The sequence below is a fragment of the Molothrus aeneus genome, chromosome 2 (assembly GCF_037042795.1).
Source record: "Molothrus aeneus isolate 106 chromosome 2, BPBGC_Maene_1.0, whole genome shotgun sequence".
NCBI classification, from domain to species: Eukaryota; Metazoa; Chordata; class Aves; order Passeriformes; family Icteridae; genus Molothrus; species Molothrus aeneus.
Window position 1 is genome coordinate 77616594 of NC_089647.1, and position 27982 is coordinate 77644575.

General features: G+C 38.0%; 1 protein-coding gene across 1 annotated transcript; it reads left to right on the plus strand.

Annotated features, from left to right (window-relative positions):
* TM9SF2 (transmembrane 9 superfamily member 2) lies at positions 1 to 27863 on the plus strand. Its single transcript, XM_066545140.1, has 17 exons — positions 1 to 204; positions 4873 to 4940; positions 6004 to 6097; positions 6798 to 6925; positions 11052 to 11181; positions 12717 to 12841; positions 13705 to 13816; positions 15727 to 15806; positions 15901 to 16009; positions 16133 to 16265; positions 16517 to 16636; positions 18804 to 18861; positions 19513 to 19672; positions 21132 to 21283; positions 22294 to 22405; positions 23016 to 23187; positions 27197 to 27863. Exons 1-17 carry the CDS (start codon positions 73 to 75, stop codon positions 27262 to 27264), a joined length of 1953 nt encoding a protein of 650 aa, XP_066401237.1. The 5' UTR covers positions 1 to 72; the 3' UTR covers positions 27265 to 27863.
* The last annotated feature ends 119 nt before the right edge of the window (positions 27864 to 27982 follow it).

The window sequence follows — 27982 nt, forward strand, 5'->3', positions numbered from 1 at the left end:
GGAGCCGCGACCCCGCTGCCGCCCAGCGACCCCGGCCCCGCCGGCCCCTGCCCCGTGGTCCCACGGCCGGACATGGCTCTGCGGCGGCTTCTCCTCATCGCTGCCGCGCTGGCGGCGGCCACCGCGCCCGCCGCCGCCTTCTACCTGCCGGGCCTGGCGCCCGTCAACTTCTGCGAGGCCGGCAAGGAGAAGCCCGAGTGCAAGGTGAGCCCGGGGGGCGCTGAGGGGAGGCCCCTGAGGCCGCCCGGGTGCGGCGCGGCCTGGGTGTTGTCCCCCTGCCGCGGGGCTGCGTGGTGGAGTTTGTCCGGAGGGGTTGGAGCCACCTCGCCGTGCCGTACCGGGGCTGTGGCTGCCGGGGCCCCGAGCGTGGTTCCGTTCCCGCTGTGCTCAAGTTGCTCACAGAATTGTTAGGGTTGGAAGGGACCTCTGGAGACACCCGGTCCAGCCCCCCTGCCAAGGCAGGGTCACCGGGAGTAGGTGACACAGGAGCGCGTCTGAATGTCTCCAGAGGGGGAGACTCCGTGACCGCCTGGGCAGCTGTTCCAGTGCTCTGTCACCCTCAGCTTAAGAAGTTCCTCTTCGTGTGGAGGTGAAACTTCTTGTAATTTAGTTTATGACCATTGCTCCTTGAAAAGGAAATTGATGAGACAGAGGACCCAGGGGAATGGCAGAGGTGCTTGCCTGGCTCAGCTCCGGCCTGGCTGGATGACCACGATCCCTCCGAGGGAAGGAGAGAGCTGTCGGCTCATCCTGTGAGTTACGGCCACGTCGGGGAAGTAGGAAAGTAGGAAGCTCCGGCCGGTTATCTCTTGTGTCCTTTCAAATCCCTGCAGGAAAGCTGCAGCAAGAAAGGATGGCAGTGACAGGTCATGCCGAGGGGTGTGTGTGTGTGTGATTCTTGGCAGGAGCGAGCAGCTGGTGGCTGGAGCAGATATCAAAGTAAACATCCCGTAACATTTTCCTTGCTGTGTCTTCCTGGCTGCAGGAACCTGAAGTGTAGGGGCTGCCAGGGCCCGGAATGTCAAGTGAAGCTTAAACTTACCTTCATGTCTGCAGAAGGGACAAGCAAAGTTTGCATAACCAAGTAACTCATTTGTAAGGATATTGGTGGGGAGCAGTCATGTAAATCTCCTCTGATGAAAAATCATCTTTGCTCCTTTGGAGCACGTTTTGAAGTTGTTTCCTGCTGCTGTGATGGAAATTACAGCAGACTATGCTTTAATACTTGAATGAGAAAGTTCAAGACTAATCAATTTTATGATCCATGGTCTTACTACTGTAGAAAGCGGCTGTCTTGCACTTTCTGAGCTCTCAGTTTCTGCATTGCATGAAACACTGGTTCATAATTCTTCAGAATAAGAGCCTGCTTAAAACTGTATGCTTTTGGTAAATACCATGTGCTGACTTTATCCTTCTGCTGTCCTGAATCAGCCGAGCTGGGAATAAACCAAGCACACAATGAAGGCAGTTCAGTTGTAGTAGTAAAATGTCCTGTGGGCATTCTTTTATAGGACTACAGAAATGGTGTTTGAAGTGACCTCAACAGGTCATATACTGCAAGCCTCATGGGTATGGAGCATGAGAGGACAGAAAGCACCACTCTTGTCAACACTAGATCAACTCAGCTCTACCTTTGTTTAAGCAAGCTTTGGAAACATCCAAGCATGTAGCCATCTCCTCCCTGGGTGACCTGTTAGAGTGCTGCACCACCCTCTTAAGGAATGGGTTTTTTCAAATACAGGCTAAAGCTTTCAAGCTGCAGTTTGTGTTTTTTCACATCCCTGAAAAACATTACAATGTTTGGATTATTCCTGTTTTAAGCTTGTAGAAGGCAGATTTATTTTTTAAAGTCAGGTGGATTTCATAGCCTACTATATTTTGTAACCAATCTGAGACACTTATGGGGTGATCTTTCTCAGATATCTCTGCAGTTTTATTCCTCATAAAACACGTACAAAATGTTTGTGTTCTCCTGAGATTTTATCATTTAATAAATGTGACATGAGGTACTTGGGTACTTTAAATGTACCACCAGCAGGCAGCTGAACACCTTGACAGCTGTAGTAGTGCAAAAAATCTTTCTGCAATTAGCCACCTCTTTGCAATTTCCATATTAGATGTAGGCACATGGAGAAGTCTAAAGCACTCTTCACATCTAATTCTCTCCATGTAGTCTGCAGCTGAATGTACTCTGGTTCCTGGTAAGGAGAAACAATATATGATTGGATTATTGCTGTATCACATTTATGTAAGTGGATAAAATTAAGCTTCCTTGGACAGGCTTCATTTCTCACAGGTTTCTTGCAGTTCTCACTGTTAATTACAATGTCAGTAATAGTGCATTTTCCTCTGCCTGAGGATTTCAATCCACATGCCAGATCTCAATACCTACTATTTGTTTGTTATGATCCCTGTGATCTCCTGTCCTGTGTTGGTGAGGTGGGATGAGATGTTGTTAATGGGGCATGTAGCTAAGAACAGCGAGACCTGTGGCTTTCCCCCTATCTCCAAGTTTCCTGCTAATCTGCTTGGGCAAACTCAGTTTGGCTGCTTCTTCTGGTTTTGGTTAGAATACTGTCAGAAATGGAATGGGATCTATGCAGACTTAAATAGTAATTCTTGCCTAAAGATTAAGAATCCTTACTCAGTTTTAAAAAATCCTGATTGCTCCAAAAAGGGTTTGGTGTTGTATGGGAAATGGTTTATCAAATATGCTGATCTGCAATCATGCATGTAATTCTTAGGAAAAATTGCGGCATTCAGTAAATCTCCTCCGATGAAAGTAGCTGATTTAAGGCCATGGTTCTGTGGCCAGCTGAGGCAGTCTAATTCCCTGCTGCTGAGAGTGAGAGATTTCATTGCTGCCTTCCCCTGGGCAATGTGTTCCTGTCCTCTGCATTCACTCAGCTGTGTTACTTGTTGTGGTTTTGAGCTTAACATGGCAGGAAACTATCCAACTTTTTGCCAGTCTAGTTTCCTGTTGTGTCTGGGAGTTGAAGTGACTTACAGAGTTATGGCAAGCATAGACTACCCAGAGGTGAGCAGCAGGTCTGCATGGCTTGGGGCAGGGGAAAGATGAGCCTGAAGGTGTGTCTTCACTTAGTGGGTCATGCTAACAGCCCACAGAACTTCCTGTGTCTCCCAGGACTGCATCCTGACTTGCACATGGACAGCTAAGTCATATCAGTAAAACGGTACCCAGCTGAAGTATCTGAGCTACAGATACATGTGAACATTTCTGGCTTTTCTTTTTCTCCAGAATTTCTTGGTTTGGCTAAACTTGAGTGAATTTTCATAGGGAGGAAATGCTCTTCTGTTGGTAAGAGAATAGATGGCTTGCTGTTGAAAGGGAGAGGGTTTGTTCTTGAGGGCATTCACCTTTGCTTTGCTCTTCAGCTTTTGTCTGATTACACAGTAAGACAGCTCAGTTTGTGTTGTGGTTTAACCCTAGCTGGCAACTAAGAACCACACAGCTGTTTGTTCCCTGCTGACCCCAGTGAGATGGTGAGGAGAAACAGGGGGAAAAGTAACTTGTGGGTTGAAATAAGAACAGTTTAATCGGAAAAAAAATACTCCTACTACTAATGACACTAACAATAACAATAATTTTAATGAAAAGGAGAGAGAGAGAGGTGGGCATGAAACCCAGGCAAAACAAGTTGCACCGTACAATTGGTCACCACCCACTGATGGATGCCCAGCCCATCTCAGAGCAGTGATCGTCCCCTTCCAGCCAACTCTCCCAGTTTATATTCTGAGTGTGGCGTTCCATGGTATGGAGTGGCCCCTTGGCCAGTTCCCTTCCAGCTTTTTGTGCACCTCTGTGCTGGCAGAGCATGGGAAACTGAAAAGTCCTTGACTCGGGGTAAGCACTACCTAGCCACAACTAAAACTTCAATGTGTTATCACATTATTCACTCACTGAATACAAAACACTGCAATGTGCCAGCTACTAAGAAGTAAATTCTGTCCCAGCTGAAGTGAGGACAGCCTGCTATGATACTAAGAACTGCTCTTCAAAACTTTTTTGTTTAAGTCTTTTGCTGTTTAAGCCCATTAGATTGATTTACTGTACAAGCAGATAACTGCCAAAAGCAGTGTACAGCAAACATTTGAAATTTATTGGAACTGCAAGACTAGAATAAGGGAAGGGATTTTGAGACTAAGAGGGTAGAGTGAGAGTCCTCTCCCTTTCAATAGAAGCGGAGTAGCCCATCTGTAATTAATGTATATAGATTAAACTAGTCTGAAACCACAGTAGACTGAATTTCAGGTCCTTACTCGAGTTGATAGAGTTAGTGAAAAACTTCTATAGGAAGATAAATGTGGGTATCCTTGCCTTCTCTTTGTAAAGAGATTCTGTTGAAACTTAAAATGTATCAGTCTGAATGCACTGTTGAAATTATCGTAGTTCAGTTTATAGTTACTACACATATAAAATTGTGGAGCATCCTTAATTACAGGAAGAAGTACTGGTCTCATCTGCACTTTCCTTCATGTTCTTTTAAGACTTCTATTACACAAAAGTTGTGGTGATGACTAATATGACTCTAACTTGGTACATTAAACTCAAACACTGGCAGCTGTGCTAATGATATTATTTTTGTGCATGATTTCCTGCTATCTTGTAGTTGGAGTGGCTATGCTAGCCTTTAAGTGTTTTTGTCATATGGTCACTGCTTTTGTGATGGTTAGATAGTGCCTTACTTGTGCTCCCAGCAGATACAGTTCATTACACATCAAGATGTACCATTACACAAATCTTGCATTTTCAGCTTTCCTTAACCTTATTCAAACAAATCTATTTTTATATATCCTTGGGAATTGAAGAAGTGCTTTAAATGTAACTGCTGGTTATCTCTGCTCTTTCAGTCTGGAATCGAGCTGTTTGTGAACAGGCTTGACTCAGTAGAGTCTGTCCTCCCCTATGAGTACACTGCGTAAGTATATTACACCGTTTGTGCTATTTTAATTGTCAGTTTTTCCAAAAAGATGGATTTAATTTACCTTATAGTATTATCTACTACTTACAGCAGTGTGCCACCGAGGCATGGCGATTTATTTTGCTAACGTAAGTTTACAAATAACAGAATTTTCAGTGAGCAGATGGATGCCTGCATTGCTTCCTTTGTCTGTTTTCTGCTCATAACTTCAGTGCATGGATTTATAGGCCGTCATGCAGGTTGAATCGCTGTTGTAGTGTAACTGAAGGTTAAAATATGTGTGTATAAATATATGATACTTTACTGCATCAGTTGTCACTGTAGATCAAAGTATTACCTCTGTCTTTGGTAGCCGATGCCAGATGAGTTAAAGTGGTAATGAGGTGCGAACATCCCATCAATTATCTTAATGAGGTGTTAAATGTTTTCTTTGTACACATCATAGGAGTGCACAAAATGTATCAGTGCCTGGTACAACTATGTAAAGTTTTTGCTATAAAGAATATTTTAACTGTTAATATTGAAGAGCTTAAGCACCAGTTATGTCTACACTTTAAAGAACACGAATGTGCTATTTTTAAAAACAGACTGGAAAAACATGGAGGATGTGCTATTAAATGTGTTGGTGAATAAAACTGTAATAACCTCTTTAATAGTGTTTGTTGTAAAGGAGCTGTCTCTGTCTTTTTTATTTTTATTTTCCCTCAAATTCCGGAATCTGGCCTGCATGCTTTTTTTCTGAGAGTCATTATTAAACTCTAGATGAAGATTTAATTCTTGTCTAAAATCCCTGTTCAAATAGGAAACTTCAATTACTCAAAGAAACTTGTGCTACAATGTTCTGAAATAGCTGATGAAGAGACTTCAATGTTGGTTCTGTTTCATCTGGTTTCTTCTCAAACCATGATAGTGATTTTCACACTTCACAGGTTAAATGAAGAAACTGTTATCTACAGGGAAAGCTGTATAGCTCCTTCACTTGTGATGAACATGTTGATTTGGGAACATTATTTGCAGCTGAGAATATTTTATTCATTTTTGTATATTTTCTCTAATTTAGGTTTGATTTTTGTCAAGCAGAAGGAAAGAAGCGTCCATCTGAAAACCTTGGCCAAGTCTTGTTTGGGGAGAGGATAGAACCATCTCCTTACAGGGTTGGTTCTCTGACACTAATGTGTGCATTCAAATGTAACCAAAGGAGATCAGAATCTTGAAGATGATTTTCACAAGGGCTTTATCTGAGAAACTTCAGCATCTGAAATTCCACACGATAAAAATCTGTCAGTTTAACGTAATTGTAACTTGCAATGCTCTGCATTGTGGGGCTGTACCCTGAAATGCTCTGCAGGTTATCTTCTCTCTTTGGGATCTGACAAAACCTGATTATTGCTGCTCAGCACTCCTGTTTCTTAGAACCAGATCTGAAAATATTGCAGCCATAAAACGGACGAATTATAAATGGTGTTAGCTTGCTGGTCTTTCCTGCTGACTGAAGCTCTCACATTCTCTTCTACAAGAGGTAGTAGGAGAGAAAGTTACCAGTTGAAGCTGCCTGTGACAGCATGGCTGCTGAGAGGTCAAATGACTTATCTGGTCAATCATGGCAGAAAATGTGTGCTAGTTAGTAACAAGGAGCTCTTCCTGTAGGGCTCCTACAGGGAGCACAGGGAGGGGTTTAGAGCACACACCAATATAAAAACCTCCTCTGGAGGGTTGATGTACCTAGTCTCAGTAATTTTTAGGTGTTTTCATTATAATAGTATAGGCAATGAAATGTATAGGATAAATTGTTATGTACTGAAATAAGACAGTTTGTTACAACCTTTTTGCTCATGAGTCTTTCATTTTTCTTAGTTCACATTCAACAAGAAGGAGACATGTAAATCTGTTTGTACAAAAACATATGATACCACAAAGCCAGAAGACAAACAGAAATTAGACTTTTTGAAAAAAAGTATGCTACTGAATTATCAACATCACTGGTAAGTTGGTAAGTCTAAAATTCATAGATTGGTTAGTGTAGTATGTTGGTGATAATTTAGTTTATACTTTTGTATTTTCAAGTTAACACAGATGGAACACTAGATACGTGCGCTTAATATCTTCCTCTTCTCTTTTTGCATAAAATGTCATATTGTTTGCTATCTTCTTAAAAAAAATTCTGTCACTTGAAGGATAGGCATGAAGAGCAATGGAAATTAATCTGTTTCTAAACACAAAGCTTTGTGCTTACTGTAAAATACTGCTGCTTTTTTTCACCTGTAAATATAGAAGTTAGTCCTGCCTTAGCTTGAGAAGAGTCTTACAGGGCCTTTATTCTGTTGCTATGTTGTCTTTGTTTTCCTTGAGAGGCCTCGCACTCGCCTTCAAATGCTGTGTCCAGGAGACAGGATCAACAGTTCTGAAAGACTCTTATGCAATGTTTATTTCTCTTCTATGGATGTGAAAGGGAAAGGTGGCCAATGAAAACTAATTAAATAAGTAATTTTGAGGAATGCATAAAGGCTTGGTCCTTTCCTATTCTCTGGGGCCTCTCTGTAACCATCTGATTGACCTTGGAGCTCTGTTTGAGCTCAGACATTGAATCCTCGTTTGATGGGCAGTAAGGGTGGTGCAAGGCTGAATGAGTGTGCTGAATCTCAGGCAGATATTCAGTTTCCCAACACTGCACCCACATCCAAGAGCTGTGAAATGTTTATCAGCAGGCTCAGTCTTGACACTGGAAATGTCCCAGCCATGTTATCAGTGTTTAGTGCTTTACATGTTGGCAGGCTCTGCCAACAGCAGCTTTCAGGTGCAAGAATAGAAGGAACAACTTGGGCATGAGTTCCTGAGGCATGTCTTAGCAAGGAATGCATGAGCATCATTAATTGGTGTCACTCATAGGTATGCTCTAATTCCAAATATGGGCCTCCTGCTTTGTGGGAACAAATGTGTTGGTCTTCATCTATTTGGATTTAAACTTTTTGGGTATTTTAGTAAAAATGCAGGTTGAATGTTGCCACTGTCATTAACTGTTTTTCTGTAATGCTACGTTCCATTCCTTCAATTTTGAAACAGCTGGAAAGGCAACAAGTACATTTTCTACTGCTCTCAAGAACTGATATGGGAAATCCCTTTGTGGGGGTAAACTGTGGTTCACTGATGTAAATGTTCTGGGAGCCTCTTGAAAATGAGTATAGTAGGAATTTGATAGGTTATGTCAGAAGAGTTCACAGGCAAGAGTCATATGTTCAGGTAGGTGAACAAGGAGGCCATAAAGAAACTCTGAAATGTACAGCTACTTTTGCAGGGATTTGAAGTGTGTATGCCTAATGCTAAAAGAAGTGGAGCTTCAAACATGCTGGACTTGATTATATTCCTCTTAAATACTGCATATGTTTGTAATATTTGCACCACTTTGAATTTCAGTAATGCATGTGAGTCTGGCATAAAAGACTCAGCTATAAAAGGTTGTGTATGTTTTGGTGTGTAACTTAAAAATAGCTTCCCAAGACTACGAAGCTTGAAAGAAGATAATTTTTTTTTAGGAAAACCCATAACTTAAGCTGATAGAAGCTGAAACAGAGCTGTGTAAAATTAATCATACAAAAAAGTACTTCAGACTGGTTTGGTTTTTTTTTTCCCTCTAGATTAAATTGTTTAAAAAATATAATTAGTGTATTCAAGTAGAGGTTTAAGTAAGATATAATTCTGTTTTTTAGTGTGAAAACTTCCCTTGAAATTTGATTTATTTCTTAATTCTTTTAATTGCATTTTTACTATAGTTTTTTTTCTCTGCCCACTGCCCTAAAACTTAGGGACCAGTGAAAAATCCCTGGTTATGTCTGTTAGTCCTCCTTAGCCACAGCTTCACAAAGTGGCCGTGGCTGGATTTTGTGATTAATGATGCGTGCTCCAGGAGTATGGTACAGAGGTATGTTGTACAGGGATGAACAAGGTAGCATAAGTAGGATTCAGTAGAGGGTTATTATCCAGCTTCAATTTATCATGAAATTCCTGGGGAACACAGATGGTGCAAAATACTTCTAAGGTTTCAAAAGCCACTTAATAAGATTAGGAATTGACATACTGAATTGGACTCAACAGCTATACTGATATCTTGGCTGACTGTTCATCACCAGATGTTCTTGAGAGACATATAAGAACACTGTTGAATAGCATATTTGCTCCACATGTATAATCTCTTCAAGTCATTTTAAATTTGAAGATTAGCTGTGAAAAATGATTTGCTTCTTAAACTACCAATTTGCTCTGGCATTGCTGCTGCTGCTTGAAGGCAGCTCAGGATGTCTTTGCTGCATAGATGCAAAGGAAAGTCTTTACCCAAACAAAACCTACTTGCAATATGTTAATGTTGCTTTGTTTTGATTAGGAGATGAAAACACTAACAAAAGCAAGCAATTTCTCTAGCATACATTATGGAGATAAAATTTCAAGTATACAAGCACAGAATTGATTGAGTTGGAAAAGACCTCTAAAATCATTGAGTCCAGCTGTGGGGTGGGTGGAGCCTGGCTGGACACCAGGTGCCCACCAAAGCTGCTTTGTCACTTCCCTCCTCAAGTGGACAGGGGAGGGAAAATGTAGCAAAAAGGTCAAGATAAGGGTAGGGAGAGATCACTCATCAACTACTGTCATGGGCAAAACTGACTCAAACTGAGGAATTTAGTTTAATTTATTAGCAGCCAAATGAGAGAAGGGTAATGGGAAATAAACCCAAAGCTTAAAACTTCTTCTCCCCACCACTCCCTTCTTCCCAGGCTCAACTTCACTTCCAGTTTTCACCACCTCCTTTGCACAGGGGCGCAGGGAATGGGGATTGTGGTCAGTTCATCACACGTTGTCTCTGCCACTCCTTCGTCCTCAGGACCAGGACTCTCCACACCCTGGCCTTGTGGGGTTGCTCCCATGGAAGAGTTTTTAATGAACTTCCCCAGTGCAAGTCCTTCCCATGGGCTGCAGCTCTTCAGGAACTGCTCCAGTGGGGGTCCCTTCCATGGGATGCAGTCCTTTAAGAGGCTGCTCCAGGTGTGGGTTTCCCATGGATTCACAGGTCCTGGCAAACCTGCTGCAGAGTGGCCTCATCTTTCCATGGGGCCGCAGGTCCTGTCAGGAGCCTGTTCCAGTGTGGGTTTCCCATGGGATCACAGCCTTCTTTAGGGCACATCCACCTGCTCTGATGTGGGGTCCTCCATGGGCTGCAAGCAGATATCTGCTGCCCTGTGGTCCTCCTTGGGCTGCAAGGGGACAGCCTGACTCACCATGGGCTGCACCACAGGCTGCTGGGGAATCTCTGCCTCTGTGCCGGGAGCATTTCTCCCCCATCCTTCTCCACTGACCTTGGTGTCTGCAGAGTTGTACATATTCCCACTCCTCTCTCCAGCTGCAGATGCTGTTGTGAAGAGTTTTTTCTCCCTTTTCTAATCTGTTTCCCAGAGGTGCTGCCTCTGGCCTTGGCCAGCAGGGAGTCTGTTGGAGCCAGTTGGCACTGGCTCTCTCAGACATGGGAGTTCTTACAAAAACAGTTGTTTGATGGCTTACAATTTTTTGGTAATGCAAATCATCTAATTAAAATGTTGCATACTCTTTGGTAGCTATAAATGAGGTTAATGATTAGGAATTCACTTAAGTAGCAAAAAAAAAAGCTTTAAGAGTGCTATGAAAAATGTATTTTGCAATGAGGAAGCTGGAGAATTAATAATTTGTGATGTAGGCTTTTAAAAAAAAATTTTGTTTTGTCTTAAACTTGAAATTGTCCATTTTAGCTGGTTCAGCAAATTTGATTATTTTGGCCATTATTTAAAGACAAAATAATAAGTTAAATTGTTACAAATTTGGACTGGGTGAGTTTTTGGCTTTGGGCTGTTTTTGCATGGGGACTTCATGAAGCAGTGCCATGAATAGAGTGGTTTCAGTTGAAGAGCTCCATGCTTGTAACTCATTTGGAACTTGGATTGGCAATCAGTGCCATTCCATGGATAGTATTATTCTTGTAGTCAATATTCCAATAATGAATATAGCAAAGTAGATTAATGTTAATCTGGTTTTGTTTCCATTACACTGTGTATTTTGAAAAATGTTGAAGTGTCACTATGTCATTTACAGGATTGTGGACAACATGCCTGTGACATGGTGTTACGATGTGGAAGATGGCCAGAGGTTCTGTAATCCTGGTTTTCCTATTGGCTGTTACATTACAGAAGATGGCCGTCCAAAAGATGCCTGTGTTATTAATGTATGTTTATGCAATTATATATATTTTTAATATATATTACTTCTTACTAATTTAGAGACCAGCATTTCTCCTGTGTCATGTTTCTATGGTGAGTCCTTGCTATTTTAAGAATACATGTTGCCTAAAGATAGGTGAGTGTTTTGGTCTCTGCAAGTACCTCAATTTGAAAGCCTGATCTAAGCCTAAGAACCTTGTCTCTTATGCTGCATAGTACAGAAGAGCTCTAAAAGATCAGGGGGTGAACATGCATAACATTCAGTACATGTGGAGGGTGAAGGTCATCCTTCATTGCCTAAGAAATGGAAATGTTTGAAGGTTTGGACTTGAAATTTTTGTGGGATAGAAGTGTTTTCATGGAAGCAGATTTGCATAGGTGTGTTTGTACCTCTCCGTACTTTTGGAAGGTTTGCTTTTCCTAAAACTGGGAGCTGATGGAAAAAGATTCTCTTGTGATAGATCATATAGTGGAGATCCAGATAAGTGCACTGATATGGTGGAGATCCAGATAAGTGCACTGAAAGCATTATGGAGATAAGAAAGTCCAGGAAGTCTTTGCCTATCACAGACCTCTTCCATGGCAAGGTCACTGAGAACTTGGGATAGGTTTTTGGGGTTTTTCAGAGTGGTTGGTTTTATTGAATCGATCTTAACAAAGATAACAATTTCTGTGGTTGCCAATTTTGTTTAATTGCCTCCATAATGAGTTGGTTTCAGGGTCTCCATGTGAATGGATGCATTTACGATCAAATATGTAATCTGGCAATATTATTTTAATCTTATTTTAAGGCTTGTTTTTAATTAAAGGAAAATAACCTTTGAATAAATAACTGATGTACTGTAGAAGAACATTTCATTTATGTAACTATTCTTATAAGTGGGGCTGCTCTATGGAAAGGGTGAGGATAGAACACTTTAGAGGTTCTAACTGAATTTCAGTAGACATAACTGTTAAATTACTTGTGAGTTTAACAACCTCTTAAACTAACTAAATTCCAAGGCGATATTTCCCTTCACCTGAGGTTTGCATTCAGCATTCTTGACTGCTGCTTGCTGTTCATCCCTGTGCATCTTTGATTTCAAAGGTTGTTCTGCCACAGTGAGCATTTATTTGCGTTGTTTTGGGAGGTTCTGTTTAATTTCTGAAAAATAGACTCTTTGTTTTAAAATAGCTGATGCTTTTGAAATGCTTCTAATAACAAAAGTTGTCCCTTAGTTATCTATTCAGGTTGATACTTAAATAAATTAGGACATTTTCAGTTAAATTGATTAATAATATATATATATTAAATATTTAAATTAATTTTTCTACTTTTCAATTTTACTAGACTGTTCTTAGCATTAACTTTTCTAACTTATGTTTTTAATGCAAGAAGGCACTTACTGTCTTTATAATTTCCAGTATCTCACATTCATATTTTAGAGCTTCTTGACAGAAAAACTATATGCAGTCTAAAATTCTGTTATGCAGACTTCTGTCTAAGGCTTTGTGATGTCTATATTTTTTGATTGTTTAATATAACTTTTTTTCATTGCAGTCAGAATTTCATGAAAAGGATACCTTTTATATTTTCAACCATGTTGACATAAAAATTTATTACCATGTTGTGGAGAATGAAGCTCTGGGAGCAAGACTAGTTGCTGCTAAACTTGAACCAAAAAGGTTAGTAGTTGAAAGTAACTTGTCATCAAAAAGTCATCCATCCCGAGACACTTGTTTTGATCTGGGAACCTGCTGCTAGTCAGAAATGCTTTCAGATATGTGACCTGCAGATTACCTCTCCTGTTGATTGATGTAGTGTAGTTAGGACAGTCTAATGTAATTTTGTAATTTGATGGACCTTGCTGCACTTTTTCCTACTTGGACCAAGAAAAGATAAAATAAAACCTGTAAGTGTTTTTGGGGTGTGATGAGTGTGTGTGTCCATGCATGTAGAACCCTAATTTCCCTACCAGGGAATATTCTGTCTTGTATCAGAACAGGACACCAGTGCCTGTTGCAGGCTTGACTGGAGTGCAAGATTTGATCTGTTCAACAATCAGGATTTGTGTAGAAAGATTTCACAGATACACTCATCAGTTGTCCTGGTGTCTGTGTGGCTTTTGCACAATTGGTGTCTGTTGTGTTATTTCTTAGCATCTTGTCTTTCATGGTATAACTGAGCTTCTCACATTGTTGGTTCAGTTGAAAGTATTTTTTCCTGAGAGAAGTTAGTAGTTCTGGTGGTGTAACTTTTAAAATGTTTTGGAAGTTCATAGCAATACTAAGGCTTCTTTCAATTTTGGTACTCTGCTTTAGAGACGGTGCTCTTTTTAGAAGAAACAAATCTTGTTTAAGAAGTTCAAGTTTCAAAAATTCCTGAGCTTAGGATATGTTCCTTATGAGTCCTGAAATTTATGAGACATTAAGTACAATTCTTATATTGAAGGGAAGAATCCTTGGTATGCTTTTCTAAGATGAATGAATTCTTTCTTAAGAATGTTGTCAGTGAAGTGGCTTTCATTCTGTGTCTTGTCTCCCTGCAGTTACAAGCATACTCATCCAGACAACCCTGACTGCTCAGGAGTGCCCATGGATATAAGTAATAAGGCCAGTGGAGAAGTCAAAATTGCATACACATACTCAGTTACTTTTCATGTGAGTACTAAGATTTCTGTGGTGGTTACCTCTTAAAATCATGCATTAGTACTCTGAATTATAAAGATGGACAATTAAAATTGGCTCAGAATAGTAAATGTGTAGCTTTAAAACTTTATTTGAACTGGAATGTCAGAGGTGGCTTGGGATTTGACCACATACATTGCAGTTTTGCATACCAACACACACAAAGTAGATGTGAAACACGTATGTGGTTTTTAAGAGTCACACTTTCCACATCTGCCTAGGTTGTCTGGTAGATCATTTTTCAATCCAAGTTCTTAGGTCTGAGAAATTGTTTCATGTAGGTAGGTTGAAGCTGATAGTTTTCTGCCCTTCTGCTGCAAAAGCTGCCTTCTCTTTAAGGTCTTCCTCCCCTGGAATCCTTCAAAAGAGTAGGAAGCTGGTAGTCTTTGTTCTACTGCTCTCTATTTAAAAGCAGAGAAGCAGTATATCAGGCAACTGCAGGCAGCAATGATAGCTGAATGTTTCTCATTCTGCTGACAAGAGAGGGATGTTTTGGTTTTGTTTTGGTTTTCCGTAGATGGAGTTTGCTGGACAAACTGTTTATCAAAGTTCCCTACTCCTTCTCAAACTGTTTCCACTCTGAGTTCAAAATACAATAAATAGTATAAGAAATATACTCAGGAGGGATTATATTATGTCTATACTATATAATGATATTGGAGGGATTATATTATGTATATACTATATAATGATATTTTCAGATATTATATCAGTTGTGGTGCTGAAATGAATTTGTATACCGAAAAGCAAGTATTTCTGGAAACCTGTGAGAAGTTAGTAATTAAGAGTGACCTCAGCTTCATATTATTTTATTGTTTGGCCTTAAAAATGACATGCCCAGCTGTGTGTGTGCACCTGTCTTGTGCACAGTGTTACATCAATTGGAGGTAATCTTCTGAATTTCTGTTGGGTTGGCAGACCAGGTCATCTCAGGAAGAGAAAAAAAAGGCAGTTTAGGTATGAGGAAGAATGCAGTTCTGTCCTAGAGTCATTGATACTGGTTTAGAAATTTGTTGCTTCCTTTGAGACACAGTTTTATTATCTCAGTGAACTATATATGTGATCTTGACTACATTTTTTAACCCATTGGATTTTTTTCAAAATCTGGCTTTACTGAAAAGCGCTCTTGCTCTTGTATGTTAGAAATTACTGAAATAACAGCCTGTCAGACACCTAGCCAGTTTTGTTAATTGGTTTGTTTAATAGCCACCTTCACCTTGATTAACACTGTCTATTCCTTTTTTCCTGTTTACTCTGCAAAATAAAACAAAGAAATGTTGTTTTGAAGTGTTTTTGATCAATGAATGTTCATTTTGAATAAGTTTAATCTGTTGAAATGCCTGGAGGAATAATTTGCTTCCCTCTGCTAAGTTCTGTCTCCCCACCTGTCCTGCAGTAAAAGCTGTTTGTAATGGGATTGGTATTTGGTACTGAAATGAGGTTGTATGAAAGCAAAGGATAATTTGGACAGAGCATGATGTAGTGAGTGAAGTATCATCTGGAGACTGTATAGCATAGCTTAATTTCTTGATATATGGACTTACATGTGCTAAAAAAAATCTATGTTCTTTCATTATTCTGCTAGTCCATTCCAGATGAACCAATACAGTCCGTGAAGGAGGGTGCACAATTAAATTAATTTGGTAAGCCTTAATGTCTTAAGAAGACACAAGTGCTCAAATTCAGAAAATATTTTGGTTTAGATTCTATGGTCAAATCTTAGGTTTGCTCTTGGTAGCTGTTATTGAAGTATTCCCTGTAAAGTATGAAACTTGAAATTTCAATTAGTCACGAGATTTAAGATTGCTTTGCACAAACATCAGCTTTCAAATGTATGAGTTGGATACTGACTGTATCTGATGTTCATGTGTTTACTCTTTCAGGAAGAAAAAAATATCAGGTGGGCATCAAGATGGGATTATATTTTGGAATCCATGCCTCACACTCACATCCAGTGGTTTAGGTAAGGAGGAAATTTATTGTACTGCAGTGTTTACATTGCAGTTTGAATGATGATTTTCATTAATTTTCTTTTTTTCTTTTTTTTTTCTTTTCAGTATTATGAATTCCCTGGTGATTGTCCTCTTTCTGTCTGGAATGGTAGCTATGATTATGTTGAGGACACTCCATAAAGATATTGCAAGATACAATCAAATGGATTCCACTGTAAGTCTAAAATGTAGTTCCTAAAATTTATTTGGAATGTAATTTTTCCAGTTAAATGTGTAGCTGTAACAGGCTATTTAAGTTGTAATCTATTGTATTAAAATAGATGTACTTCTTTTACAGGAAGATGCTCAAGAAGAATTTGGCTGGAAACTGGTTCATGGTGATATTTTCAGGCCCCCAAGAAAAGGAATGCTGTTGTCAGTTTTTCTAGGCTCTGGCACACAAATCTTAATAATGACTTTTGTTACCCTGTGTAAGTAAAGTGAGGAGGATTTAGTTGATTGTACATGATTTTTCACTGCTAACTGCATGGTGCTAGTAAAAATAGCAGTATCATTTTGTCTAGAAATTTCATTAAAGTCATTAGAAACAGCTGAGCTGATGTAGTAGACATGCAACTTAGTACACACAAATTGTAAGATAACTGATGTACTGGCTTTAAGTCAAACATATAGTCTAAGGTTTCTAACATCATTTCTAAAATTGTGCATCTCTGCTTCACAGTTTTTGCTTGCCTGGGATTTTTGTCACCTGCTAACAGGGGAGCTCTAATGACCTGTGCTGTAGTTTTGTGGGTGCTGCTTGGAACTCCAGCCGGTTATGTTGCTGCCAGATTCTACAAATGTGAGTAATAGTTACTGAAAATGACAAGGCTTAAGTTCATTAACATAAATTATCATTACAGGACTGATTTTTATTTTGCTGCACTGTTTGTAGCTTCCCTCAGGGCAACGTGGGGAAATGTACTTTCCTTAACAACAGAATATACATATATAGAACACTTAACATAGTTACACTGGTTTTGATGTAATCATGCCTAAAGACCCTGAATTGCTCTTGCTGCTGTGTATTTGTGAAATTAAATAATAGTAGTACTAAGGTCATTACATCTTCACATCAGACTGTTTTCTGCTTCTGTTTCCTGTCAATGTGGGGACTGTGTAAACCTGCATTGAGTTTTTGCTGTGGATGTTGCTTGGTAACACACACCTGCACCCCCAAATTGTGAACCTCAGTTCTTGCATGCCTGAGATTGGTGACCTCTTTTTAGCTAGCTCCCAGGTATTTTGGAGAATAATGCTTATTGGACTGTGGCTGGAGCACGGGGAGAAGGACTGTTCTGTAGTTGTAGAAACCAGCCCTGTGGTGTCTGGGCCCCTGACAGGAGTTAGTTGATACTGTTCTCCCTCACTGATCCCAGCCATTGTTTCAAGACCTGCCTGGCTGCCAGCCTCAGATGGTTTACCCCTTTACTGTCTGATTTATTTTAAGGTGAAGAAGCATGGCATTCCACATACAGCTTGTTTTAATTACCTTACTCAAGGTGAAAGGTTTTTTGACTTGAGAGAAACGGATCTTTTGAACTACTTTAGTTGTGAATATATGGGGCTACAGGAGAAGTTTATTTCAGAACTTCAGCCTGGCAGTAGATACTAGAGATCTTCCTTCTTACCATTTTGTAGTTTTCACGTGGGGAAAAACTGTGGGAAAAGTGAGTTTGTATCTTGTAGGGAGTTTTTTGCATAGTGGTGGTGACATGAAAATGAAGTATTCCTAATATCCAAGCCAGTTAAGATTTAAACAGAAGGAAATTTTAGTACTAAGAGCATAATTGAGGATAGAATTATTCTTGATATTCTGGTGTATACTGTGTGTTTTGAAGGATATTTTGAAGTGTATTAATGGTAAATTGAATCCTATGTCTTTGGTGGAAATGTAGTTTTTAAGGATAAAATTTAATATTTTATTTATTGGTAATCACTTAGTTGATACTTGAATGTTGTGTTTAATTACTAAGATAGTGAATGACTGATCCAGAGATATTTTCGTTGTTATTACAGGAAGTGGTTTATACCCTGTATTAGAGCATGTAAACATGAATGGGGTTTTGTTAATAGTACACAAATAATGTGATGTATTAAACAAAATGCAGCTGAAATGGATATCCAATTTTAAAAGTTGGGGTTTTTTTCAAAATTGCATTTAAAAAGTGAAACATGAGTTGAAATTAAATGGTTAATCTTAATAACTGCTGTCACATTCTACCAAGTTTTTATGAAGAAATAGAAACTTAATTAAAATCATTCTAACCATAATCACTTCTGACTCTTGAAATAAAGAAGCATGTCATTATGGCAGTGCTCAGATGAAATTATCTGCTTCACTGCACTCCAGCAGGATATTTTCATTTGAAAGTATATTGACTAGAATTTTTATCAGCATAGTGCAAATTCATAAAGATTTTCTTAAAAAAGCTATCTTTGGTCTTTTGGTATCACCACTGCTTAATGCTGTTAAGACTCAAGAAAACATCACTACTTCTGTAAGCGTGTTAGTTCTGACTCTTCTGTAAGATTCATAGGCAAGAATTATTTCAAGAAAACTGTTAAGCTTGGTTTTCACATATTTATGTATCTTTACCTACTGAAACCTGCAGTCAAATGCTGGAAAGCTTAAATTTCTTAATCACTCCAGGTTTAAAACATTTTTTAAAGATTTAGAAATATTGCAAATCTGCTCCCTCCTTTTAGTAGATAAAGTCGTCAGAAACACAGTTTTAGTTGGATACCTTTCCTGACCTTGGTCTGAGACGTTTTGCTTTGAAGTTCTGTGCTTAAGCAATAGGATAAGGAAATCCAATTTTATTACTGAATATTTAGTTTACTGGTTTTGGGCATGATAGCACATTATTTGAGTATTTGCAAGCTAAGTAGAACAGGTAAATGGACTGGAAAATTAATAGTTGAACTTAATGCATGTTTTAATCTCTGTCAAATGTTTTAAAATACAGCATTTGGAGGTGAGAAATGGAAAACAAATGTCCTGCTGACATCATTCCTTTGTCCTGGGTAAGTTGAGAATATTGTCATGATTAAGAGAATTAAATTGCATCTCTGATGTGCATAGCTAATTTTTTAGGTTTCAGCTATACAAGTAAATCTTACATTGTCCCTTTATTCCGGGAGCTACGAGAGTATCATGGTACTTTTGACAAAGATGAGTAGGTTAGTGGCATATCATCCTTTGATTTTTTTTTTCTTTTGTAAGCATTTGTTTACTCTCACCACATGAAAAGGTTGATTAGGAAAAAGCATTATGATAGTAATAAGTTTGAGGCCCACTTTTTCATTGTTTTCTTTCATTCTCTGGACTGCACTATTCTGACTGCACTGTAGTCAGTCTTATATAGTGTCATATAATGTATAACCACTCTGATAATTTTTTCCACTTAATCACAGCAAGCAGTCTTACCCTGAAGTGTAGTTAAGACAAGCATATATTTGAAATAGCTTAGTTGGAACGTCAGTGCCTGCTGGAGTTCAGTCCCACTAGATTAACAAAGAATTGCTTGTCTGATCTCTTTGTTTTCATATTTTGTGTGTGTCATTTGGTTTTAGCAGAGATTTATGCTAAAATCTCAAAACAGTGCCATTGTTTTGTCAAGGTTACTGAATGTTCAGAAGTATTTCTGTGCTCTAAGTGTGCTCTGTGTTTTTCAGAATTGTATTTGCAGATTTTTTTATCATGAACCTCATTCTCTGGGGAGAAGGCTCTTCAGCAGCTATTCCGTTTGGTACCTTGGTTGCTATTTTGGCACTCTGGTTTTGCATATCTGTACCACTGACATTTATTGGTGCCTATTTTGGGTTTAAGAAAAACGTAAGTGTTTCTGAGAATTTGTTTTTTTAAGTATATACATACATAAACACACACAAATATTTGTCTCTGTATAGGCCATGACTGAGGTAGCACCTTAGCTAGTTGCACTGTTGGCTCCAGTTCAGTTCAGTTGCTTTAGAACTGCCTTAGAGAACCAGTCTTGGTATTCCAAGGCTGTGACACATGATTGGTGGCAGTGATACTTCTCTGCAGCAAATTGGATTGTCATTCTATTTAATTGAGTGACTGCTACAGATAAATAAGTGATATGAGCATTTTTATTTTAATTAGCATCTTTTTCATAGACTAAAACAAGTACTTGACCCAGCAAGCATGAGGGAAAGCAAATTCTGCATTTCTGGGTTTCGTCATGTATTTCTTGTTCCTGTCTGCCCTCTACACTGAGGATGTTTCCTGATCAAATTGCTAGAGTTCTGTGAAATCTGTTTGCATAAGTGTTCTGTAAATGGTTATCTCTGCTTGGCAGACATTAATTGTGATTTACTCCTAAACGAATCAATTTTACATATTTTTATGAGGGCTCTTTGTGACCAAACATTTAATAATTTGGTGACCAAATAATTAAATAATGAGATTCGTTCTTTTTTTCTTTTTTTTTTCTTAAAAAACTATTTACTGTCCCCCACAAATAAATTTCTATAAGTGCAGATACATTTGTAGGTTTTCTCCTGCATAGGAAGCCAGGATTCTGTCTCTCTGTAGATCTCTTGTAATACCTTCAGAGAATATTGTTTTAGTAGGCTCTTTTTAATTCAGTGGTTTTTTTCTGATAACCATGTTGAAATTCCATCGAGTTCCCCTGCATTGTACAGGTGTGTACATCTTCTTTTAAGGAGGAAGGAAGGTTTGATAAGCTAATAAGGCAATGTGGTAGTTGTCACAAAAACTTGGAAATCAAATCAGAAAGGAAGTATCTGTTGATGTTTTTGATGTAATTATTATGAAAGCCAAAAGATACAGAGTATGGATGTATCTTACAGTGCTTTACGTTGTTTTCTCTCACCATGCTGATCCATGCATGTGTCTTGAATTAGGATTAAATTGCCAGATCGAGTCCTTTCAGTAAGTTTATCCTAGTGCAATTTTAAAGTAAATCCTGAAAGACAGCACGCAGGAATTTTTAGAAGGTGAAAGCAGCAATCTGCACCACCACTACCCCAGCTGAAATATGGTAAATCAGCTCAGGCTCTGTAACAGATGGGCAAACATTGAAAGGGAAGTCCAAAATATCTGTCACTATGTTTTCAGTAAGAGCTGTCTTTTAGCAAGTTTGCCAAGCAAGTGTTGGTAACCGAGCTGGAGCAAAAGCAAATGTAGTGTAGCTGGGTATGCACATGCTCAAAATAAAGAGTAGAGTTTGTGCCACCACTCATTACAAAAAGAAAGCAAAAAAGTTTGATACTTTATTTATTTAACTGTTTGTTATTTTTGTTAAAAGGCTATTGAACACCCTGTTCGCACAAATCAAATTCCACGTCAGATTCCTGAGCAATCGTTCTATACAAAGCCATTACCTGGTATTATCATGGGAGGGATTCTTCCTTTTGGATGTATCTTTATACAGTTGTTCTTCATTCTCAATAGTATTTGGTAAGTTCACCATAAATTGGATTTTCTCTGTCATAAAATCTTTCTTTGTGAAAGTTTTTCTTCAAGATGTTTTCCCTGATTATTTGAGGATGCATTGTTACCATACTGGTTCAATAATATTTAAATGTTAATATCTTTTTTATGTTTTAATAATACTCGGTGCCTGTTGTGCTTGTTGGGGTGTGCAGAGAGGTGGCTGTGATATGCTTAGCAATTTACAGCTGACCTACCTTCAGATAGTTTGTTGTTTTCTCATGCTACTCTTGCGACTTCATGTGGAAGTGGCTCTGAAGCTGATATATAGCATATAACTTGACAGTAGTAAAGTTTATTAAAATAAACTTGAGATTTTTTTGGTAGTTGTTATTAGGCTAGAAAAGTATTACTATTCTTGGGAGGAAAGAAAAGAACCAAGAACAAATTCTTGTGAAATCTTTATTAAAAAAGAATAACGATTTTTAAAAAGAAAGCCCCATAGACTAGTGCAGTAGAAGTGAATTTTGATGTGAGCTCACTGACAAACTAATCTACTGTGAGGAATTTGTCTTCCTTCTGGCACAATTTAGTTATTGGATCTTGTTAAACTGTTTCTGAACCTTGAATAGGTGCCTCTACCCAACACAGACAGCTACAGCATTTGACATTTCTTGTTATTTTGGAGCTTTGCCCCTTTGATTGAAATGTGAGGTGAAATCTAGGTTCTTCTGAAGTCAGTGGAAGAGGTCATGCTGACTTCACTGGAACTGTGATTTCACCATTATGTTTAGTCATTTATTTCTCTAAAATCCCAACCAGGGGCATGCTTTGGCCTTGCTTTCTCAGTGTTCTCAGACCAAGTTGCCAAGGTTGCTGTTCTTTAGTTAGAAAATAAATTAGTCAATTGTATGGCTGCACAATTGACAGTTTCAATAGGAAGGGAAAATACTTAAGGTGAAGGTGATGTTACTACCTATGAAGAAATAATAATAGCACAATGGCTATTTAAATTTTTTTTTAACTCCCTTTTATAGGTCCCACCAGATGTATTACATGTTTGGCTTCCTGTTTCTGGTATTCATTATTTTGGTTATTACATGTTCTGAGGCTACAATATTGCTCTGCTACTTCCATCTATGTGCAGAGGTAGGAAATATTTCCTCTGTTTTCAAACCTGATAATGTTCTAAGAATGCTTCCAAAAATGTTATTGCTTTTGTAATTGAAAATAAGTATTCCAGAATTCAGCATGAACACTAGTGCTAGATGAGATGTACTTAAACCATGTCTTTAAAAAGTGAAGCAGGCTACTTTTTGCAACTCTTGTAAGAAATATTAAAACCTTGCACTGGGTATTGCTGAGTCAAATGTCACATCTTTAGATTCTCACTCCCTGTTTTCTGAAGGTGCTAAATTAATCCATTAATTTTGTTCAATCAGAGTGCATTTCAGACATGCCCAACCTTGGGAAAAAAAAGTCTCTGTGGCTGAAAATAAGTACACCTGGCTTATTTGGGATTTTAGTATTTTGTGTATTTGCTATTGATCTTAAGGTTACTTATCTCTAATTTTGAATGATGTAATTAAAGCAGTATTGGTTATATATAGTTCTTCTCCCTCTAGATAAAAAAACCCTACAAAAACTTACTTTTGGATAAAGTGATAATAGAGAAAGTAGCTCTGCATTCCCTGGTAGGATCAGTGGACTAGAGGTGTACGCAGTATTTCTCACCCATTTGTATTTTCTCTCACTCTAGGACTATCACTGGCAGTGGCGTTCATTTCTCACTAGTGGCTTCACTGCAGTTTATTTCCTAATATATGCAATACATTATTTCTTTTCTAAACTGCAAATCACAGGAACAGCTAGCACCATTTTATACTTCGGTTATACCATGATTATGGTTTTGATCTTCTTCCTTTTCACAGGTAAGTGTACTGAACCTGAATTTTAAATTTTGAATCTGCCTTTAGTTTTGCACAATAGAATCCTTGGCAAAACTGATCTTGATACAGAATTATAAACTTATGTATGCCTTTTGATTTTTTTCCAGGTGTAGCATATTGCAACTATGTGCTTACAAACTTTAATAAAAGAGATAAATGAGGATGAGGCAAAACTACTAACTTGAAGTGTGGCCTATCATTAGGTCTACAAATATGTGATAAATACTTTTCCAGATTTTATTTTTATGATAGTCATATGACAAACTCAGTTTTTAAAAATAAGTTGTCTTTGGAAAAGCACACTTCAAATCACACACAATCAAGTATAAAGTTTACAGTGTCAAGATAAAAACAGCAGATTTTTTGGAATAGCTGGAAGGAAGAGAGAGGAATAAAGGTAGACAAAGAATGCCTTTTTTTAAAATTTACTCTCTTCTGGAATGTATTTACCTGTATCCCAATTGCATTGAAGTGGCATGGGAAGCAGACAGAATTTCTCTAACTTTTTTTTTTTTATCAGACTTGTCAGAACCTTGTAATCTTCATTGTGAGCATTCGGAAAATACATCTGTCCTTAGGTGCTGCATTTCAATTTCCTCTTCAGTAATTGAGATGAGGTCACAAAATTTTCCATTGTAGTCTTCAGTCAGACAGAAATAGCCCTTGTTTAGGGTGGGAAAATGGCAGTGAAAATACAAGAAGTCTCCTTTCAAACTGATGCAAGAAAGCAGCAACTGCCAACTCCTCAAAAATCTTAAAAATTCTGTGTTCTGCTGCAGCAGAATGCAGTCCTTGTATACTCTGCCCTACAGAGCAGTACTTCTGAGACTACTTTGAACTGATCAATGGTTTAAATAATTTCAGGCTTCATGTTGATGATGACTTTTAATGATTCCACAGTCTTGGATATGTATCTGTGTATAGACACTATCTTTTGAGGCCTCATAGACTACAAATGGCTTGTCATCAGAGCTTTTAATACAAATCACACTATGACTTTTAAGTAGAATTTTCATTTCCACTTAACCTAGGGGAACAAAAATAGTAAAAGAAGAAAGAACTAAGAATGGTGTTCATTTTAAGTATAACTGAATATTTCAAAGACATGTCCACTTCAGCTAAGAAAATATTGAAGCTGTTTGTGGATTGAATGCAGATGATGATGAATGGGAGCAATGGCCTGCAAGGATTTTCTTGGGTCATTGCTGTTTAAAAGGAAGAAATGGGACTTGAGTGCATTATATAATCTCACTGAAAAGTGATCAAGCTGTGTCCCAGAAGTGGTCAGTTTTATCTTCCATCCTTCATTTTAAGTCAGTCCAATGTATTTTGGCATTGCTTGCAGATAGTTTGTAATTTATGCATCTCTGCTTTTATTCACATTTCTGTACCAGTTTGCAAGTCATTCTGAAATGCCTAGATCAGAGATTCTGCCTCCCTTGCTCAGGTTTTCTTCTTTCTCACCTTACTTTTCTCTTAACCTTTACTTCTGGTCTGGGTGTACTGATAGTTTCATTGAACTAAAAAATCCTAGGATGTGTGGTTGTTCAACTGGAAATGAATGTGTACTGCTGTATGCAGATCAACTTTAAATGCAGTGCAGACTTACAAAGTAGTGTGAAAAACAGTAAGGCCTTACATAAGTGTAAAGACCATTAATTTAGTTTCACCAGCTTTTCCAACAGATGTTCAGCAAGTCTGCCTGTAATAGTAAACAGTTTTGCCCAAAACCAGAATTGTGTTTACCCTGTCTCCTTTGTTCACACTTTGCCTGTGTGCACTAATTCTGGAGCAGATTCCTTCAAGATAAAGGGGATTTACAATAATTTTCTGTGCTGAGACATGGTTTAGCTGCCTTTTGCATCTCAGATACCCATATAATTTCCATCTTTTGCCCTTATTCTTTCAAGTCAGTCATGTCACATGGCATTGTCTAGAGGCATTAAGATGTGTCCACTGCATCCCCTTTTTTCCTTTGCTCACGTGTTCACTTTCAGTTGACCGAGTGGCTGTACAACACCTGTCAGCAAATTTTTAGGGTAGGTTCATAAGCTTGCAAAGATGAGGTGGTTTATTCTCATCCCCTTTCAGCTGCTTTTTGTGGTAGTCATTTGTTTGTAATTGGGACAGTGGAAATGCAAGTCATCCTGTGCAACTAGAACTCAGTTTTCAGTCTTTATGCTCTTTGTTTTTTAGATTTTCAATTTCTATGTTGAAATCAGGGGAGGTTACACTTGAGGTAATTAATTACACAGAATTGTAAAACACTGTGCTTAACAATTTTTTATCTAATTCCCTCAAGATTAAGTGCAAATGACCTTTTAATTTGGGGAAATAATCCTGTTTCTTAAGATTTGAGAAGAATTTTGTCCATTTAGGTTGATATGAATGTAAATGCAGTTATGTTCAGTTCTCTGAGATTTACTGAAGTGCTCTGAGATAAGGATTTACAGAAGAAATCAGAGGTAGGGTAAAGGTACAGGCAGTTCTCCTTTTTTTTTTTTTTTTTTTTTTTTAAACAAAAGAACCAAAAAACCATATTAGCAATTTAGCAAAAACTGCTCCCAAAGGCAACTGACTTCCCATGTCAGGATGATAAAAAAGCTAAAAAGAAAAAGTCATAATTGTTGTATGAAAACTATTCTGCTGCTGCCTACTCATCTGTGAAAAATTGTCAGGATGGGGAGGAAGGGTTTTGACGATGCCCTGCTGCTATGTCAGTGTAACACATGCTTCAGGCACTTGCATCCATACTGCATTCCAGGTCATTGATCAGACTCAGCAGGCACAATACCGGGAGCTACATGACAAATCTTTGATTCACAGCTGGGATCACAACTACGTATCATAGTAAATGAATCACTTAAACATCAGTAGTTTAGCAAGCGTAAAGTGAAAAAAAAATGACCATGATATCATTCATGGTTCCTTTCAAGCTTTGATAGACAACAAGTTACCACACAACTTTTGTTGCCCCTCTTACCAAATCTAAAACAAAGGAAGTTTTTTTCCTCTAAAGAACTTCTTTGATGCTTGTATAAGTTCAGGATATAATTCTAGAAGAGGTACTTGGGCAGAGATCAGATAATCTTCAGGGCTTTTTTCCTGTCCTAGTTTTTGTGGGAAATTAAGGTTCCTGTAACAGGTGTTCTGAGCTGCTGTTTAATCCAGTATCATTCTGATTGAGACTGAATTTTGATGTAATCCAGTTAGATTAACAAAGCCCAACTATATTAACTATTTCACATTCAAAATAATATTTTTGTGAAAAGTTTCTTTTGGAGTTACACAAAAAGAAGGGATGAAGCCACTGGTTTTTTTCTGCTAGAAGTATAAATAATCAGGGAAATTATTTTCATCCTCCAATTTTAGTTCAAATCTGTGTGTACCTTTTGACTGTCATAAGTATTTCAGAAGTGTTTATTTTTAAGGTATGTAACACCTGTTTTCAGTAGGACTACAAGTTGTGTAGTAACTACACTATGGTTTGAAATTTGTATTAACTCAGTCTGTGGAGAAATAAAGGTGGTGCTCTAGTTTTCCAAGACCTTAAAGTATTGCTAAGTAATGGGAACTCTGATGATGTTATTATGTTTATTAAACATAATAACAATGTTCTGACAGCTGAGCAGATGAGATAAAGTGTGTGTGAGTAGTCACTGAGAAAGGGTGAAATGGAGCAGTGTGAAGGAGTGGGACTGCAGCATACTGGAACAACAAGAACAAAAAAGCAAACAGAAACATCTTACTACTAGAGTGTTCCACATGATCTATTCTGTGCTCCTGAAAATAATGAGAGGTTACAGAGTAGTTTATGCCTTTAAGGTCTGAGTACTGTCTGTAATTTTCCATTATCTGATGTGATTGATGTTCTGAAGGCTAAGGACAGCAGATCACATATACATATATCCTGACTTATAAACTATGGATAGAAATTAGTGTCTCCTGTGTCAGTGTTCTAACACGTCATTTTCTTTTTTCTCTCTTTTAGGGACAATTGGATTCTTTGCCTGCTTTTGGTTTGTAACCAAAATATACAGTGTAGTGAAAGTCGACTGAAGAAACCGATGTAAAGAGTTAACAGAGAAGAGGTTTAATCTTCATTAACCTAACTTAAAAACCTGGTCTCGTTGATGAACTTGAGCTTTATCAGAAGTATTGGCTTCCTGTTCTTTGAGAATGATACTGAAATGCACCTACTTTTCCACTAACACGTTTGTATTGTGACTTAACAACCTGTTTTCATTCAAACCTTAATGAAGATCAGAGTTACAATATTTATGCATTTGTAAATACAACTATACTTTGAAAGAAATGTTAAATTCTAATGGCAGAATAGAAGTGGCTGTATTACACAACTTAATGATACTTCTGATCAAAGTACAACTGTAAATAGGTTTTTCTAGCTTGGTAGGTGGGATGATTTATTTTTCTTTGAGGGAAATGAGAACTTTTTATTATGCTAACTTTGAAGGATGACTCTTTAAGAGGTGTTGCTTTTAGTCTGGATGTGATTTTTATTTTTTACTGGTGTTACGTCCATAAATATTCTGATTTCTGTGACTTAATTAGTTTTGGTGTTCTTGGCCTTTTAAACTATGTGCCTCTGAGTCCTTGAATTTATAAATTCATAATCCAATAAAAGTTGTAAAAATGTCTTCATTGACTTATTACATATTAGAAGTTCATAAAAATATGTAAATACAATTATATTGAATACAGATGCTTAAAGATTGCATAGAGTATTTTATGGCATTTTCTATGGTTTAATGTATAT

What these genes read in the sequence shown, in the direction of transcription:
- TM9SF2 (XM_066545140.1), top strand. Translation starts at nt 73, where the DNA reads ATGGCTCTGCGGCGGCTTCTCCTCATCGCTGCCGCGCTGGCGGCGGCC. An exon ending in CTGAATTATCAACATCACTG is followed by an intron (nt 6,926 to 11,051) that starts GTAAGTTGGTAA and finishes TGTCATTTACAG; the next exon opens with GATTGTGGACAACATGCCTG. An exon ending in GATCTTCTTCCTTTTCACAG is followed by an intron (nt 23,188 to 27,196) that starts GTAAGTGTACTG and finishes TCTCTCTTTTAG; the next exon opens with GGACAATTGGATTCTTTGCC.